Below are 17,467 nucleotides of genomic sequence, written 5' to 3'. Positions count from 1 at the left end.
TTCACCACATCTATGAACCTCCTTTGAGGTCTTCCTCTTCACCTCTTGCCAGGCAGCTCCATCTTCAGTATCCTTTGTCCAATATATCCACCATCCCTCATCTCCATATGTCTAAACCATCTCAGTCTTGACTTTCTAAGTCTCTCCAAACCGCTCAACCCAACCCATTCCTCTGATGTACTCCTTTCTAATCTTGTCTATTCTGGTCACTCCCAATGAAAACCTTAACATCCTCAGCTCTTCCACCTCCAGTCTTTTTTATCATCACTATCTCCATCGTCCTAAGTAATAGCAAGTAATCAATGAGCAAGCAAGTGCCTTTCTCAGGGGTATAACAAGGGGAGAATGAACCTAGCGTGTTTTTGAAGGCGGGAGAAATCAGAGCTCCTGAAGCTGAAGCAGTGGGACAATGAAAAAAATCCAGAGAAGGGACCAATGGACTCTTACTGTGAGGGCTCAGTGCTAGCCACTGAGAGGCCAGAAGGAGATTTCCACGTATTATGCATCATTTTAAAAAGAGTGTGAATACTGGAGCAACAGAAGCACAAAATGTGGTTTTATCTGTACAGTCAAATATGTATTTTTATGTTGATTTTTCACCTTTGCACTTTATTTCCCTCCTATTAAACAGAACTAAATGATCAGAGTTAAATAGCTACCTGATCTTGAACCAGAGTGAAATGGAAGCTCATCCAGCCATCACAGCTTACAGATTGCCACCAGTAAAATGACAAATACTCTAAGAGTACAGATTCTTGTAAACTGTGAAGGGATGGAGGGACCATGATGAGCACAAAAAGGACAAAAACACACCTTTAACAAAATGTTATATTTGCTAACATGATTGCAAAAACAAACACGAACCAAAGAGCATGACAGAAGATTTCCAGATATGGCTGAAAGTTGGGAGCGGTACAGAATTCCAGTATCTTCTTCATACAATAACACTATTAATTCCAGTCCCTCAGGTGTGTCACACCCTGTGTGGAAAGTGAAATTTGCCTGTGAAGCGTCCATGGTTGCGCAGGTCAAAGGGGCTGAGCACTCTCCTGATGCCCAGCATGTTACCTTGTACTATCTGCTTAAAGGTCCAGGGATTCTGGTTGTTCTGCTCCATGTCGGCTTGTTTCTTATGCAGAGCTGCTAGGCTCTCTCTGCTCACTACCTGAAACACAAAAACAGGAATACTGTAACACAGAGAAGCAGTGGGTAAAAAAAGTGCCATCATTCCAAATCAAATCATATTAACTGAAAACAATTCAGACTCTCTTTTCTTTCTGAGCAGCTACCGGCAGCGCACACTTTATCTGTGATCTCACCTTCGCAGGAAAAGGAAGCTTCTTTGCCACTTCAGTCAAGATGTGCTCGACCTCCCCCAGCTCCACCTTTCCTCCCACCTCCAAGATCAAACGTCCGTAACGAACTGGTGTCACATAGTGGTCGATGGCTCCTTTGCCCCCACCCATGCGCTGACCCAGACCTTTACGTGTGATGGGCTTGTAAGGGCTGTTGATGCGCCATTTTGCAAACGTGATTCGGGCATCCATCTTTCGATTGATGGTTAGACGCATCATCTCTAAATGGCCCCAGTGGATGTAGCCGCCTCCCATGGCCTGAATATCAGAAAGGGCAAAAGGTCGGTTAACGCCATGCTCTATGCCCCCCATCCCCCAAACTTGGCAGTAAGTGCCAAAAACTGCCCCCCCCCATGGTTCAGATTACAGAATTTTTTTTAATCCATTTCAGTCCATAAACACATATACCGTTAGTTTCTCCAGCAAGTATATTTTGTTTGATTTAAAAATATCTTAAGTACAATAAAAGGTGCCATCCAGGGGTGACTCACCTTTTATTTGAACTATAAATGTTGCTTAGCACTTAGTCATATTCTGCACAATATGTACCAATTTAGATGAAGAGTTAACAGGTGATAAGAGGGTGTCAGACATCTCTAAAAGAAAATATATGCACTCACCACAATACCGTACTGCCCTGTGGTAAAGGTATTTGCTGACTTAGCTGGGCCTTGGATGTCCCGCAGCTTCTTCGCTTCTTTCTTGGCCTTTTTCAAGTTTGGCACCTTGTTCAAAAACTTCAGTTTGGGCTTCTCCGGCAGCACCACATCTGTAGAGGTTAAAACAAGCACGAAGGAACACAAACATTAACACACAACGTCACATGTCACATGTTTACCTGATACTGAACACCAGGACCGAGGGTGCTGGATTCAAAAGGCCCATCCCAAGTTAACGCGTGTCACAGCTTTGACTCAGTTTTCTCTAATTGATTTGCTACAGTTCTCTTGTGGAAAGTTCTTCAACCAAGAATCTGAGTACTAATCATTTTTAATCCCTTCATTATTTTGGTATACTTCTCCCTTTATTTTTAGGACAGTGGGAAGTTGTGTTGCGTGTCACATTCAGATGAAATTCCATCAAGTGTTTTAGTGAATCCACTTTTGTTAAACTTAGTCTTTAGGAAGTACTAATATCAGTAAAAAGGGATAAAACTGTTTAGCTGCCAATTTTATAGTTTTCAGAGATGAAATGTAGCCTTAAGTGTGCCACCAAAAAAAATAAGTTTGATGTCACACTGGGGAGTTCAGGAAGAAAGGTTTGATTAATTCTTTAAATATTTGATGTGTTTTCATTTTTTTTTTAAATTTAAGATACTGAATTGTAAATGACTTTAAGTGATTTTGAACAGATTTCTTTTCACATGACTTCAGAGAAAGGTACAAAAATAGCAAAAGGAGTGAAATTTACTCGATCTACTCATGTGGAAGAATTAAGAACAACAATTTATGAATTTATTTTATTTATTATGTAGTAAAGCTTTGGTATGGTTTCCTAATCACCTCTTACCGGATTCCAAAGGCACAGAAAAATGGCTTCACACCACACAGGCCACATTGCCAAATTGCGATGGCTTCATTGTGAGAAACTACGTGACATTAACCCTCTGCGGTCTACAGTATAACTGGCCATTTTTGACTACTTTTGATTTTACCTTTAAAAACTTCACTTAAAAACTGTTTACTTTGCTTTGTTTGGTATCAATTTTTAGCACAACCTCACATGTGTGACTGTACAGTTATTTTTTTTTTATTCTGACATACTGTATACATGACTTTAATAAAAGATATAAAAAAATTTAAAAAAACATGAAATTCGAGTAGAAATTTTTTTTTACTCTGAAAATCACAAACATGTTTCAACGAACAACAATTTTTATAACAAATACGAATATAAGTTGTAATTTTCAAAAACTTGTGTGCAAATTTAGCAAACAACAAAGTTATATACAACTACTGACATTAAACGTGGACCTGCTTGATGGTGCAGAAGGATCAGAGAATGTCCTCTATGAATTTGGCATCAAAATTGATTAAATGTGGTATTATATGACCATTCTTTTTGCTCCATTTTCTAAAAGATTTTTCATCCTTAACCATTTGCTGTGATGCACGCAACGTTATGCATGTTGCAATGTTTTGAGTTATGTCATTTCTGTAAAGTTGCAGGCTTTGGACATAAATGGCAATAAAACTGTTTGTACACTTATTGCAGCTTTAAATGCTTATTGTGATTAATCTGAGTTTCCACTGGTCTTTGGTGAGAAAAAGGATGTTTGTGTTGTGTATCACATGAGGATGAAAGATTTTTTATCCAGTTTGCAAAGTGCACAGAGTCATTTCGGCTCTGGAATGTTATTTCTATAAATCTGGGATTGAGGTACCATAATAGTTGTGAATTGCATAGGTTTTCATGAAATAAACTGATGTTTCACTGAATTTCACTGAGTTGTGTTAATTTTTTTAAAGATGTTTGTCATGAAAATTGTAGTACATTTCAGCAGCTGTGGATACTGCACAGCATTAGGAGGAAGTGAAACCTTTTTTTTTTTTAAACTTTGAGTATCACGGATAACAAAAAAAAAGAATCTGCTTTGCCCCTAAGAAATAACTTTATTATTGGAAAGTTGGGACCACTTAGTGTGGAATGGGCCAAAAAAGACTGCGATGGTGAAAACTGTACAATTTCCACCATGAGTGTTGTTGATCAGAAGTGACCTTTTCTCAATGGAAACAAAAGGTGTGAATTGGCGTGTGGAAAGCGTGAACAATATTTTATGCCATGACGCATAAAATATTGCTAGAAGAAAGTCTGACTATAAAGATCTGTACAGCCCTGCTAAAGGCAGATTTATACCAGCAATTTAAGTCAGATTACAGGAAAACTGTAGAGGTCTTCCCACTTACAGGCCACCAGTGTTTTTTACATCTCACTGCAGTTTTAGTAGTGACCGTTTCCAATCTACAGTGAGACAAACATGTTTTCAGGTTTCACCTTTTCAATTTGAACCAAAGAGTAACCGAAGAGAAAAACACATGGGACATTACTAGAGATGGAAATCTAAAAAAAAGACGATAACAGAGGCGAGCGCTGAGCAAAACTGTTCGTGTCTGTGTGGCACTTCTGTGCTAACTGAGACGGAGCGCATTTAGAGGTAAACACATGGATCAAACTATAGTTTCATGATAAAACGTCTTACCATGAACAGTAATTTCAGAGATCAGCATCCACTGCATAATACAGAATACAGTCAGTTTCATTTCACATGATCCACGACTACTCATACACATCTGCTGGCCACTGCACAGCTGCACGCAGTGTCTCTATATCCCTCTGTAATGTGACAATTTGTTGGGGGACGTTTTCCAGAGTAGAGGGAGAGCATCTGTGGGCTCTGTTATTCAACTTGCATCAAATGCATCATGAGAGTCCTGAGAGCACAAGAGTACAGCCGCTGGGTCAGCAGTTTTAATCCAGCAAGCAATTTCCCTCCTCTTTACAAATGTATTCCACATGCAAAGTAATGGCAACCTTCATAGAGATCATAATCTCTATTAAACATTTATATTTTTAAATCAATGATGATATTCCAAGTGTTTTAACACCATGCTTTTGCAGAGAAAACAGCATGTAAAGGCCCACAGGCTGAAATAGACGAGGTTCCTCTTAAAAGCTGCATCGAAGGAATCGAACAGAGGCCTGAATTCTATATACAATAAAAATTGGCCAACCTGCCACAAATAACTGAAAAGAAGATGAATGATTACCACTGTAGTCTGGAGGGATTTCATATGTCTTCAGGCCTGCAGTGAGGACTTTCAAGTAGCTGTGCAAAGGACCTGTGGAGTACAGAGCAGGTGAAACATCAGGGCAAGAGAGATTTTGTGATTTTTCTTACACAAAACTTAATCTGCCTAATTATGCATGCTGCTGTAATTATTGAGAAAATGTTAGACGTAAGTGTGTGCTTTGCTCATCCTCATCTGAACTTTTCATCATGTCCCATGTACAACATGTATTTACTGGTGTCCAGCTTTGACAGTAAGTCAGCTGCTCTTTGTACACTTGCCACTTAGGTTCCTTGTTCTGTGTGTTGTTTAACATTATGTAATTATGACATCATGTCGTATAATATGAACAGGGCATTTCCTTCATAGAACTGCTTTGCACAGTAAAACGTTCTCATCACTTAAATCATCCTGGGGGTCCAGGCCCATCCAAAATGGTCACCGTGTCCCCCTTGGCTCAATTCTACTGTTACAGTTCCACAAATGTATGTTAAATTATGTCAGTCATACAGCTTGGTCATGAAAAAGTTAAACACCACCATCCCATCACCAATAGGCTATTGTACCCAAGCTTAAGTTAATTAATTACTTAACAGTAGTAACCAGCATGACTGAGGAGGACACTGACTTTGGAGCGGTCCTATGCAAGTCAGACTTGGGAAATAACACTCCTGTCTCTTTAGCACTAAAAAGTATTAACCTTTGAATTCATTTTTTGTTTGTTTTTAAATCCCATTGCCACAGGTGTATAAAAATCAAGCAATCTGCTTTTAGAAAGAACTGGTGAAAATAGGTCAGTCTAAAGCATTCACTGACTTCAAGCGTTGTACTGTAATAGGATGCCACCATTGCAGCAAGTCAGATAACGAAATTTCTGTTGCAAAATTGAAGCACTTAAGAACCACAGCAACTCAGTCAGGATGTGGCTGACCAAAGCGGAGTGGCCGAACGCTTAAGCGCATACTGCGTAAAAGTTGCCAAAGGTCTGCTGACTAAATAACTGCGGAACTCCAAACCTCATCTGGCAACAACAGCACCACAGAAACGCGGTGCGCCGAGCTTCACGGCATGGGTTTCCATGGCCGAGCAACTCCTGCAGGTGTAATGTGTAGATGGCTCAGTACTTTTTTCAGATTCAGAAAAACTTTATTCATCCTCGAGGGGCAATTTATGGCACACAGAGTATAACAGCGCAACGCAATGGCAGTAGCCTAAACAACACATTATACCTTATAAATAAATAATATAATAAATATGTATATATAACCATCATAACCTCTCTATATAGCAATGAGAAGCAGGTATACCAATAATCTAGTGCTAACAATAAAAACCTGCTTAATAATTACTGCAATAATAATCTGTCCAGTTTTAACGAAGGACCTCGCTGCAAACTGTAAAACAAATGGAAATGTCTTGAAGACACACTGCACTCACAGTCCACTGTCCTGCTATGTAGTCAGCTCACTGATCCACTTCTGCACCTTGATAAAATGTCTCTCCTGAGTTGCCTCTGCAGTCCATAACCGAGACTGCGTTTCCCTATGAGCTTTACTACTCATACAGGACTGACTCTTGTAGTGCTCTTTTTCAGAGTAACTGTAACGTTGGGCTTGAGACGCGTTTGGCTGTAATCTTGTCTACTTAGTAGGGAATGTCCCTAACCCAGCTTTAAAGACAGTAAAAAAGCCCCTGCTTCCTACCTTTACCTGAAGGTTAACGTCATGATGAGGTTAATATTAGCTAACTTGTATTACCTTGTACGTGACCGTTGGCTTTACAGATTCCGGTCAATCCGCCGGCAGCAGCCTTTATGAGGGAGAGCATGATGCTAACGTTGAAAAGGACCCTATAAACACCAAACAGTCACTCCGTGTGGTACATATACGAACATTTTAGGTGACCGAATAATTAAAATGCTATAAACACCACGCTGTGCACAAGGTCGCTGCCATGTCGGCGTCACTTCAGGAGTTCCGCCAGAAAAAGAAACACTTCCCGTGAACGTGTTTTTCACAATAAAAGTCTACATTAGACACAAGGCTCTTATTCGCGAAACGTTTGATAAAATGAGTCACACTGGTAAAATGTCAAACATATCATACGAAGGTGCAAAAGTTACATCCATTGTAGTGTTTAATGCAAATACAGGTTTAGTGTAGGAAATCAAAAGTTTACGTTATCAATAGATAACCTTTAAAGGTCAACCAGATCTCATCCTACAGTTGTGCCCACTCACTGGATTGGCCAATACTCAGACCAATAGAAAATTCCAAAGAACTCAGTGAAGATCTTGGGAGAAATGTAGATTTACACAAGTTAGGAACTTGTCTTGGAGCCATTTTGAAACAACTGCAGATTCCAAGCTCGTCAGTTTAAGCAACTGTACGCAAGTATAAGTTATTCAGATGTGTCACCACTTTGCCAAGGTCTGGAAACAGACCTAAACTGTCACCCTCACCTGAGAGGAAATTGGTTAGGATGTTCAGGAATAACCCAGGGACCACCAACGCTCAAGCCTGCCATGAACTGGAAACTGCTGAAATGGCAGCATCACTGTCCATAGTGATGTGAGTTTTATATCGCCATGGACTGAGAGGATGCCAACCAAGAAAGAAGCCCATGTTCTAAAATCAACACCTTCAAGCTTGCCTGAAATTTGTTGAAATTTTATTATAACAGAGCATGTACACTCGATAAATAAATCACATCTTTCTGCTGATGTACATCTGTTTACCACAGGAAGCGCCAACATGGTGCAACGCATTAATAATAAAAATAAATTTTCACAAGAAAATTGATCAAATTAGAATAAACTGCTGCAGGACCTCTATGAACACTCACACCCATCACAGATGTGAAAAAGGATGAGAAAACAGTGAAGCTATATTTTTCACTGATTTAAAAAATCCTTAACAAATTAAACTATGGAATATTCGATAAACCCTGTGACAGAGTGAACACCTGTCATAAAACAGGAATACTTTCAGATTTTCCAGCCTTACACATGGTACTGCCAAAAACACTCCATTTTTACTAACCTGCCGCTTTCTTCACTTTTCTTCGTACTGTCTGAGTGAGTTTTTGACACATTACTGCTCCTTAGCATTAGCAAAAATGGTCAGAAACACAACAAACAACCTTTAAAAGTATCACAATGAGAAAGAGTAAAGGCAGGAGTACTGACTGTAATCTGATCTCCACGGGAAAATGAATATATGTGTAACAGTCTCTAAATCTGAGTCACATAAGTTTTAATATCACAACTTCCTCATACAGTCGCTTTGTGGCTCAAAGTCTGAACATCTGGTTATTCGTTCAGTAGCAGTCCATGCTCCTCTGCAAAGCTGTCACACAATAAATAAAGGTGCTGACTCTAAATCCCGTGGTAGAGGAGATCATATTTGGGAATATTTTGAGGATCTATGGGACTCTGGACAATCATTTTCCCCCTCATGGCTCCTCTGTAGATCACTTCAATCAGGTCCATGAAATCTTGCTTGGTCTTGAAGCTGCCGACAAACTTAGTGTGATCTGGAGAGCTGAAAAATAACAGTTATTAACAACTGCTGACCACATTACACATCACTCTGACTCTTTCACTGCAGTTTGTACATCACTGGCATCTTATAGTCTGTGCATGTGTTGATATGCATCCATAAAGATTAATATTTGATTAACTTAAGCTCAAGGGATGACTGACTCACAGAATTAAATTGAATTAAATATAAGTCTGAAACCCTCCATTTCTTTTTATTTTGATGGGAAATGTAGTGATTTAAATATGCAAAAATATAAATAAATAAATCGAAGGACATTCAATGCTCTTCTTTTGTTCTGTTCTCTATTAAGATGAAACCACACTGCTTCAGTAATGTTTAGGTCTGGGCTCTGAGGAGGACAATCCATGACGGATAAGTGTTCCACTGTGCGTTCTTCTATCCAGGTATGCTTTTACTGCATTGGCAGTGTGTTTGGGGTCACCGCTCTACTGAAAAGTTAAGCCATTGACAGTAAGATGCATTCCAGATGGTATTGCATGGTGGATTAAAATCTGACGGTGCTTTTCTGCATTCACAATTCCGTCAGTGTTGTCGAGATCCCCAACACCACAGGCTGAAATGCAGCTCCAAACCATGACAGACGGTCAGGTTTTACAGTTGCACGTGTCTCCTGATCTCTTCTGTACATACTGATGATTTGATCCAAAAACTTCAAATTTGTATTCATCACTCCATCAGATCTGTTGCCACTGATTTTCAGTCCAGTTCTTGTGTAATCCTGTAAACCTCAGACTTCATTTCCTGTTTCCCTTCCTTAAGAATGGCTTCTTGGCAGCAACCCTTCCACTGAGAATAAGGGCAAGATGCAGCTCTCAGGTCCTGTATCGGGTCTTTGCTGGATTTTTTCCCCCTATTTCTTTAGAACATGACTTTCAGATACTTTGTTCATCAGCTGTAGACCTCAGCTGTTCAGAGCTGTAGATCAGCTGAAACCTCTTTTTATGTCCTTAAGGTGTCCAATTTTTTAAGGGCGCACTGCACACTACATTGAAATTTGATAATTTTTCAGTTGTCTCTTAATAGCTCTACTTGTTGGTGCAAAAACACTATTTTGTGCCCGTGAAACTGTTGTATAATTTTTCATAGATTCAACTTTAGAAACTGGAACAAGTTGTGTGTGTTTTTGCAACAGGCTGCCAGCAAAAAAAGCACCTAAAGATCAAATTTATATTTGGTTGTTTGCTGATTTGTCTGGTATGTGTAGACAAGAAATCTTTGAAAGCTGAAGAACTATTGCTCAGAACCAGTTTGGAAGCAAAATATAAAGAAATGAGGGGTGTCTCAAGACTTCTGTACAGGACTGTACACAATAATGAAGCCAAAGCATTATGTGTCTATCAAGAAAAAATAAACAATTTTGACCATCTATAATAACTCGGGTCATTTCCCCCGTTTATAGCTATTCCACCGCTTCAAACTGATGTGTTTTTATATTAATTTCCACTGAATGCTGTCACTTTGGGCCCTCACCCATAATCCACCTTCATGTGCTGCCCGTTGAAGAAGAACACGGTGGAGGGGATGAAGCTTATATCAAAGTATCGTGTGTAAATGGGAGCTTTATCCACGTCGACGATATAAATAGACGCCATGTTACTCAAGTCGTGGGCAGTTTTTGACAGCTGCAAGAAAGAGCAAAGACACATGAGCGAAAGCAGGAGGGTGAGCAGTGTCATTGTTTACGTCCACGCTTCAGCTTACAATCTCGTCGAGCTGCAGACACACCGAGTCATCGTCTCTGCCGAACCGTAAAACCACGACTTTTTCTGCTACGCCTTTAATGACTTCATCAATATCTTTTTTGCACGTTAATTTGGGCAAAAATAAACTCATTTTGAGGCTAACGAGCTAGTGTCGCCTGCACGCTTATTTTACTTCCGGGAGGAAATGATTTTTTGCTGTGCGACGCCATAAAATATCCGCATGAAACTACAATTAATTTTCGATTTGAAGAGAAAAACATTGTTTAAAAAAATAATAAGTATAACATTTTCAGCCTTTTTATTTTATTGAATAAATTTCACACTCATAAAGCAAAGATGTCAAAGGTAACCCCATAATTTAAGTTGTTTTTAATTTAACTGAAACTGTACTTTGAGTCTCTAAAATATGTAGAAAACAAGAAATGTTTATCAGCCCTTCAATTCTACTCGGAATACCTTGAATGAGTTTGTCTTCCTCTTTATCGAAAGGTTTCTTGTTTTTATTTTTTCTATTTTCATTATTTATTTTCTTCCCATACTATTTTTAGATGTAAGTTGGCATTTTCTTAATGTTTGTACATAAGATGTTCATGTTGTTCTGGTTATATTCTTGAAAATAAAGATCACAAATAAATAAATAACTGACTCGACCACAAAAATATATATATATAATGTCTGTTTTAATGTAATGAACGTCACTGTCGAAATTACGACTGTTACAATTTAATATAGATGCTCCAGAGAGGCAGAAAACGGTTCACGTGCTCTTCTTAACAAAAAAAACGATTGACTTTATACCGCGGTGTTTGTTTCTTCTACGACACATTATAGTGTGACGCCGTGACCTTCTCCCCCTGTGCTGTTTGAGAAGCCTTCCCGTCAACGCATGTGAGCACACCTCTGAGAGTATCTAAGCCTCTCAGTAAGATGCCACTGTTACTTGTAATATTTCAGTGACGCCGGAGGTCTGGGAGAAGTGGTCGCGTCTTTTTGTTCCGCTTCTGTTGTTTCTGTAAAATAGAGCCAGTCCGGATCTCCTGTTTGGGATCATTTATAGCGATGCTACTGCGGCTCTTCACTGCCAGAGGCTGTGCTGTTTTCTGGAAATGCGCCCATTCTGTGGCGTCCTGCGCTTCCAAGAGGCAAGTGGGCAGTTTTCTCCCCAACGACAGAGCCAGCAGGCGCGGAGTATCCCTCCCGGTGTGCCTACGCCTCTTCAGCACGGTCAGCCCAGCGGGGAAAGATGCCCCACAGACAAAATCAGATAAATCCCAGGAAACAGAGACTTTAGATCTGGACAGATGGAAGTCTGTGATGAGATCCCAGGCTGCATTCAATGAGAAGCATGTTAAAGATGAAGTGGAGGAGCAGGATGATGATGATGATGAAAACCTAAAAGAAGCAGGAAATGATTTAAAGGACGGGTCTTCTCTGGAGGCAACGCGCGATCTGGTTGCGATGTGGCGGCAAGCTGGGAAGCTTGTACCTGAAGAGATGACTGATGAGGAGGTCAAGACGCTGGCAAAGCTCACCACCAAGTCCTCGAGGAAGAAGTACCTGAAGTACCTGGCTGTCAGGGAGGGTCACAAAAAGGCCCGTAAGGAGAAGCAGCAGCAGAAGAAGGCTGCGAGAGAAGCATCTCTGATGGAGAAGAGAGAACTGGAGGGCAGTGGAGAGGAAGGGAGTGGTGAGGGAGGACACAAGTTGAAAAACACACTCTTCTTCCAGTTTTGGGACCGCTCCCTGGACAAGCTGCTGGCTTGGAAGACCGCTCAGTCCATGGTGTTCGGTCAGCCGCTGATGTTTGACATGAGCTATGAGTCGCACATGTCCAGGCGGGAGATCGAGAACACGGTGTCCCAGCTGATGGAGGTGGAAGGCCTGAACCGGCGTGCTGCTGATCCCTACCATCTCCACTTCTGCAACCTGCAACCAGATGGACCCTACATGAAGGAGCTGCTCCAACGATATGGTGCAGAGATGTGGGAGCGCCTGCTCATCACCAGCACTGACCGGCAGCACGTCGACCTGTTCCCCCGTGAACAACTCGTCTACCTTACCGCAGATTCCCCCAATGTCCTCCGCACCTTTGATCACTCCAAGGTCTACATCATCGGAGCTCTAGTGGACCGCTCGATCCAGACAGGCTTGTCACTGGCCAACGCAAAGCGTCTGAAGCTGGCCACAGCTCGTTTACCCTTGGATGAATTCCTCCACTGGGAGATGGGAGCCAAAAATCTGACTCTGGATCAGATGATTCGCATTATGCTCACTCTTAAGGATACAGGGAAATGGGTTGAGGCGCTACAGTTTGTGCCTAAGAGGAAGCACGACGGCTTCCACCAACAGACAGAGACTACCAGAAATAAAGGCAGAGATCATGCACCGAGAGACGAGGGCAACCGACCGCTGAGTTCAGGAGAGAGAAGAGCTAGAAACACACTTAAAAGCAAAGAGCACAGAGAGTCTGGGTTCACAGGTCGAGGCAGCACACCAGCTGGAACCAAAGTACGGCCATCGTTGAGGAGCGACATAGAAGCCAGAAAAAGTGCAGGCAGAAACAAGTGGTGGCACGAGGAGTGAAAAAAAATCTGACTTTTATTTTGTAAATGTAAGTGGAAGCATTGGCTGAGGAAAGTGAATAAAATGCTGCAACATATTTTTTTTTTTTTAAATGAGAAAAAGACATTTTAGAAAGGTTGAAGCCACTTTGGTCTTTATTTTATGGGAAAACAGGATGTACAAATATCTATATGTTGTGCCTTCACTGCAGATGAAACCATCATTACTGTAAAGAGCAAACCTTTCTACAGAGATGAAATAAACCAAAAAAGGAAAAAAAAAAACTGCTTGGTTTTAATGACATATTTCCAGTTATTTTATCTTCATGTGTTCTGAAGCAAAAACATAGCCCTTATCCATTTTTTTAAATTATAAGTTACACAAAACAAATTACTGTGACATCATTAAATGACAAAATATATATACAAGCAGGGTCGCCTTTACCCCAAAATATTCTCTTGTAGTACCATCAGTCCACTTCCAAAACACTGTGGGTGCCAGGGTGGTTGGGCGCGTGAGCTGGCTACCATGTATGCCGCGTGGCAGTGCGGTCGGCGCAGGTTCGAATCCTGGCCTGTTGCCTTTTACTGCATGTTTTCCCCGCTTCTACTCCCACTTTCCTGTCTCCACTGCAAAGAACTGTCTAAAAGCCATAAAACGGCCAAAACACTGGTTGTATATTGTATGTATACAATATACATACCATTCATTGATCATGATTTTGCATGATGTACACATTTATATCATGCAATATCAAAATATATATATATATATATATATATATATATATATATATATATATATATATATATATATATATATATATATATATATATATATATATATATATATACACATATATATATGTATATACTGTGTTTTCCTAAATGTGATAGCACCATTATACAGAGGAAATGTGGCTCCTGCGATACAGGAGGCATCCTGTCACAGTACAAACAGCTCACTGAGGGTATTTAGATAAACATACTGTCCTGTCAAGTCTCACGCTCAAACTTACAGTCAGAATATGCAAACAAAACTCAACACGCCTTCAGACACCCTAAAGCTTTATCTACACTGGAAGCAATTCACTTGTCAGACATCGCTTTGAAGCTGACAGCTGGTCGCTTGTGGCCATTCTCTGCTCGGTCAATGCTGTTCTTCACTCTTACTGGTAATCTCTTCAGTCGCTCACCCGGAAGTTGAGAAAAGCTGATTTTGGGTCCTGCCGATTTCCAATTGCCAGCAGTTATTCTACCCATAATCACTCAAGTTGAAGAATGTCATTCACTGTCTTTGTTCGCTGGTCTCCACCTCGCTGTGAATCGCTTCCATCGTGTATGTAACTTAACATTATCCGTTCACCTTGTAACACTGACTTATCTTGGCCTCTCTTCCCAGTGAAATGTGTAATCCCGTGATTCTCTAAATCATTTAAGTTAAATAGCAAGGAAGTAAAAAAATAAACAGTAGGTCAACACATTTTCCAGCCATTATCTGAAATGCTGTAAACGTAACAGTCGGTAAAAATCACAAGCAACAATCGTCTGCTGCTGTTCCAAAAAAAACGCAAAAGCATCACCTCAGATACACTCAGTCATTTGGAATGAGTCTGTGTGACTTCTACAGCACCAGGATGTCTCCCGTACAGCGCTCACAGCAGTTAAAAGTAATGTTCTCGTAGCGAGTGTAAGGGTGAAACCTGCCGATGCTCTTCTTACTGTTGAGGAAGTTTGAAGGGGTGGAGTCACCAAGAGGAGACTCAGCCTTGTTTTCGGAACAGGAAATTGGATCTAAACTCTTCAGCACCTAAGAAAGAAAATGAAAGACACATTTGTGAGCTTTTTGCACAAATACATAAATAAATATGGTATTTATTCTAGTAAACATGAAAAAAGGGGGGATAAGATGTGTACAGTGACAGAGTTTGTACCTTCTCAGCCATCTTCTCGGCCGGTGTGCTGCAGAGTTGCTCAACTGACGCACTGCTGCTCTTTGCTGTACTGATGCTGCTGTTGCCGCTGTTGCCCAGCAGGTGGGCATTGATGGCGTCTGCTAGCTTGTTATTGGCCGCTGCCAGCTCTCCTGTGCTCAGGGGTTGTGCACTGGGGTAATACGTCTGCTGTCTGCCCCACTGCAGAGACACCAAGAGCTGCTCCAGAGATCTGGGAACAAAAAAAAAACAAGCAATGTCAACACATGCTGCCATCATCATTCAAGCTAGTAGTAGCTCTGAGTTTCAATGTCCTTTATTTGCCTCAATGTCAGGGTTTTTATGTTTAGAGCCTTTATAATAAACATTTAAGTTCATTTAATAACTATAAATGAGTGGTCACGTTACCTGTGGGTGAGCATCATGTGCCTGGAGAACTCCTCTCTCTCTAACAACAGGTCCTGAATTGCTCCTTGTGCCTCTCTGTTCTGTCTTTGCAGAGCTGCTCTGGCGTTCGTCAGTTCCTCTGCCATGACTCTGAGGAGACAACATAGATTCAAGTGTTTATTCAGTAAAATACAGATGATAATGTTCTATTTTCTTTTTTTTTCCCACTGAATTCTGTTGTGCATTACCTGCTGGCCAGGAACTTGCTCCTCCAAACGTCACACTGGATACTCATTCGCTCCAGCTGCTCTGCAGTGTGTGCCAGACTCCTGCCCAGAGCCTCGTTCTCCAAAATCAGCTGGTTTTTCTCCCGCGACAGACGCTCAAAGTGGTACTGAAGGTCGTCACCCACTGACGCCACCAGCAGCTTCTTTAGCTCACGGTTCACCTAACACACAGATGTGATAAGAGCTCCTTTTACAGCTGAAACGTTTTTGTTGTGTCCATAATAAGAAACGGTCCTAAGCAGCTCTGATATTTAAATAATGTGTGTCAGTTTCATTGCAGTCTCACCTCTGTCTGCACACGGAGCTGATTGGATAGGCCTTCTTTGTCCTGCAGCAGCCTGCGCTCAGAGTTCTGCAGCTTCTCTAGCTGTCCTCTCCAGTCCTCCGCCAAAGGCATGGAAGGAGAGCCCTGCTCCTCAGCCTGCTGCCCAGTCTCCCCTTTCCCCTCAGTGGCTCCTGTGCGGGTGCGCCGGCTAATAGCAGCACGTGGAACCATGATCCTCACAGCCTCCACCTCTGTGCAGGCCTCTCGACTTACTTTGCCTAGGTGGAGCACACCAAGAGGCTGCGGGGCAGCAGGTGGTGCTGGATGGGTAGATTTGGGGCTGTGCTTTGGACTAGCTATCTTCAGGAGAGGAACTTCAGATGGACCTGGTGGAAGTGGATCTGTGTTAACCTCCAGGATGGCTGGTGGTTTTTCAGTTTCCATGCCATCGCCAGGACCCCGGACAGGCACACTGGCAGAATCTGGAAGATAAGATAAGATAAAGTGTTTAAATGCTGCGCTTAAATACATCCTGAATGTAATTCCTATAACATACTGACAGAAACGTTAACCCCTCTGCACTAACACAGTATGGTGTGGCTTTAATCTTTATGTCTGTTAACATTGTTAGTGTCTCACAAAAACAAAAAACAGCTGATCTGCCAACACCAAACAGCACAGACACCAAAGTATAGAACTGTGCAAAATTCTTGGGCCACCCCTTAGTTCTTTATGGAAAATCGGTCCAATGATTTATTGAAACGTGCAAAAATAAAGGGAAATCCAGTATGTGAGGCAAAAACTGTTCTTTTCTATCCAGGTATGCTTTTATTGCACTGGCAGGGTGACTGAAACTGGGTGAAAAAGCAGACAATGTCAAAAGAAAAGCTTTGAAAAACTTTCAGAAAGCCTGGAGCAACTATACGTACTTCTCACAGCAGCAGTCATGGTGGAGGTGGCGTTAGCTGAGAAGGAAGTCTGTAGTCTGGGTGAAACCGAAGTCTTCATAACGTCTCAGGTGACTCTTCGTCCTGGGATGATAACAGTGGGGAAAGTATTTTGTTAACAGCTGTACCGTCCAGTGATTAAAGAAGGCCGCCGGTTAAAGGTCAGGATCAACAGCTGAGTTATCTGATAACGGTAACTCGGCGGAAAGCTAACTGTGCTAACGTTAGCTCTTTGCTGAGCGGCGCCAACTGAAAGGTGAATTTCAACAACCTACATCACACTGACATTAGCTGTGCCATAACAGGTTTACAGGACACACTGTCCAGTGTATTTTGGGTCATTTTAAGTGGCTCACAAATATAATTAGATAACATACCGGTCAAGAACCTCCTTGGTTAATCTGCCGTAAACCGCAGACTGTTTATTTTGTCACCGGATATAGTTGGCGAGTTTCTGGGGTGGTTTTTGGCCTGAGCTCTACCTCTCAGGCAAAACTTCCTGCTAAAACACTTCTGCAAACTCACTTGCCAGAGGACATTCTCTGGTTATAGATTAACCCCCCAAATCATTATTCTAACCATAAACATGAATAGCTATAACACTGCCTAAAAAATATCAATTTTGTCGTAGCAGCAGCGAACGAAGTGCACAACCTATAAGACTGAACCCAGGAACC

At 41.4% G+C, this 17,467-nt stretch overlaps 4 protein-coding genes across 4 annotated transcripts; 1 reads left to right on the top strand and 3 right to left on the bottom strand.

Moving 5' to 3' along the window:
- Window positions 1-812: 812 nt before the first annotated feature.
- Window positions 813-7,138, bottom strand: mrpl16 (mitochondrial ribosomal protein L16). The gene is made up of 5 exons (XM_030723389.1): window positions 6,901-7,138; window positions 5,123-5,194; window positions 1,976-2,124; window positions 1,320-1,613; window positions 813-1,165 (listed from the first exon to the last, which is right to left on the bottom strand). The coding sequence occupies exons 1-5, from the start codon at window positions 6,968-6,970 to the stop codon at window positions 974-976; spliced, it is 777 nt and encodes a 258-aa protein (XP_030579249.1). The 5' UTR covers window positions 6,971-7,138; the 3' UTR covers window positions 813-973.
- A 658-nt stretch (window positions 7,139-7,796) lies between these two features.
- txnl4b (thioredoxin-like 4B) lies at window positions 7,797-10,589 on the bottom strand. The gene is made up of 3 exons (XM_030724586.1): window positions 10,408-10,589; window positions 10,177-10,328; window positions 7,797-8,685 (listed from the first exon to the last, which is right to left on the bottom strand). Exons 1-3 carry the CDS (start codon window positions 10,537-10,539, stop codon window positions 8,520-8,522), a joined length of 450 nt encoding a protein of 149 aa, XP_030580446.1. The 5' UTR covers window positions 10,540-10,589; the 3' UTR covers window positions 7,797-8,519.
- A 687-nt stretch (window positions 10,590-11,276) lies between these two features.
- Window positions 11,277-13,216, top strand: trmt10c (tRNA methyltransferase 10C, mitochondrial RNase P subunit). Its single transcript, XM_030723694.1, has one exon. The coding sequence runs from the start codon at window positions 11,469-11,471 to the stop codon at window positions 12,990-12,992; it is 1,524 nt and encodes a 507-aa protein (XP_030579554.1). The 5' UTR covers window positions 11,277-11,468; the 3' UTR covers window positions 12,993-13,216.
- Window positions 13,217-13,848: 632 nt separating this feature from the next.
- On the bottom strand, window positions 13,849-17,442 carry blzf1 (basic leucine zipper nuclear factor 1). The gene is made up of 7 exons (XM_030723844.1): window positions 17,168-17,442; window positions 16,773-16,874; window positions 15,865-16,325; window positions 15,540-15,739; window positions 15,313-15,441; window positions 14,905-15,136; window positions 13,849-14,780 (listed from the first exon to the last, which is right to left on the bottom strand). The coding sequence occupies exons 2-7, from the start codon at window positions 16,849-16,851 to the stop codon at window positions 14,595-14,597; spliced, it is 1,287 nt and encodes a 428-aa protein (XP_030579704.1). The 5' UTR covers window positions 16,852-16,874; window positions 17,168-17,442; the 3' UTR covers window positions 13,849-14,594.
- Between the last annotated feature and the right edge of the window lie 25 nt (window positions 17,443-17,467).

Source organism: Archocentrus centrarchus, chromosome 3 (assembly GCF_007364275.1).
Source record: "Archocentrus centrarchus isolate MPI-CPG fArcCen1 chromosome 3, fArcCen1, whole genome shotgun sequence".
NCBI classification, from domain to species: domain Eukaryota; kingdom Metazoa; phylum Chordata; class Actinopteri; order Cichliformes; family Cichlidae; genus Archocentrus; species Archocentrus centrarchus.
The sequence above is the reverse complement of the archived record's forward strand: the minus strand, read 5'-3'. Positions and strand labels throughout refer to the sequence as shown.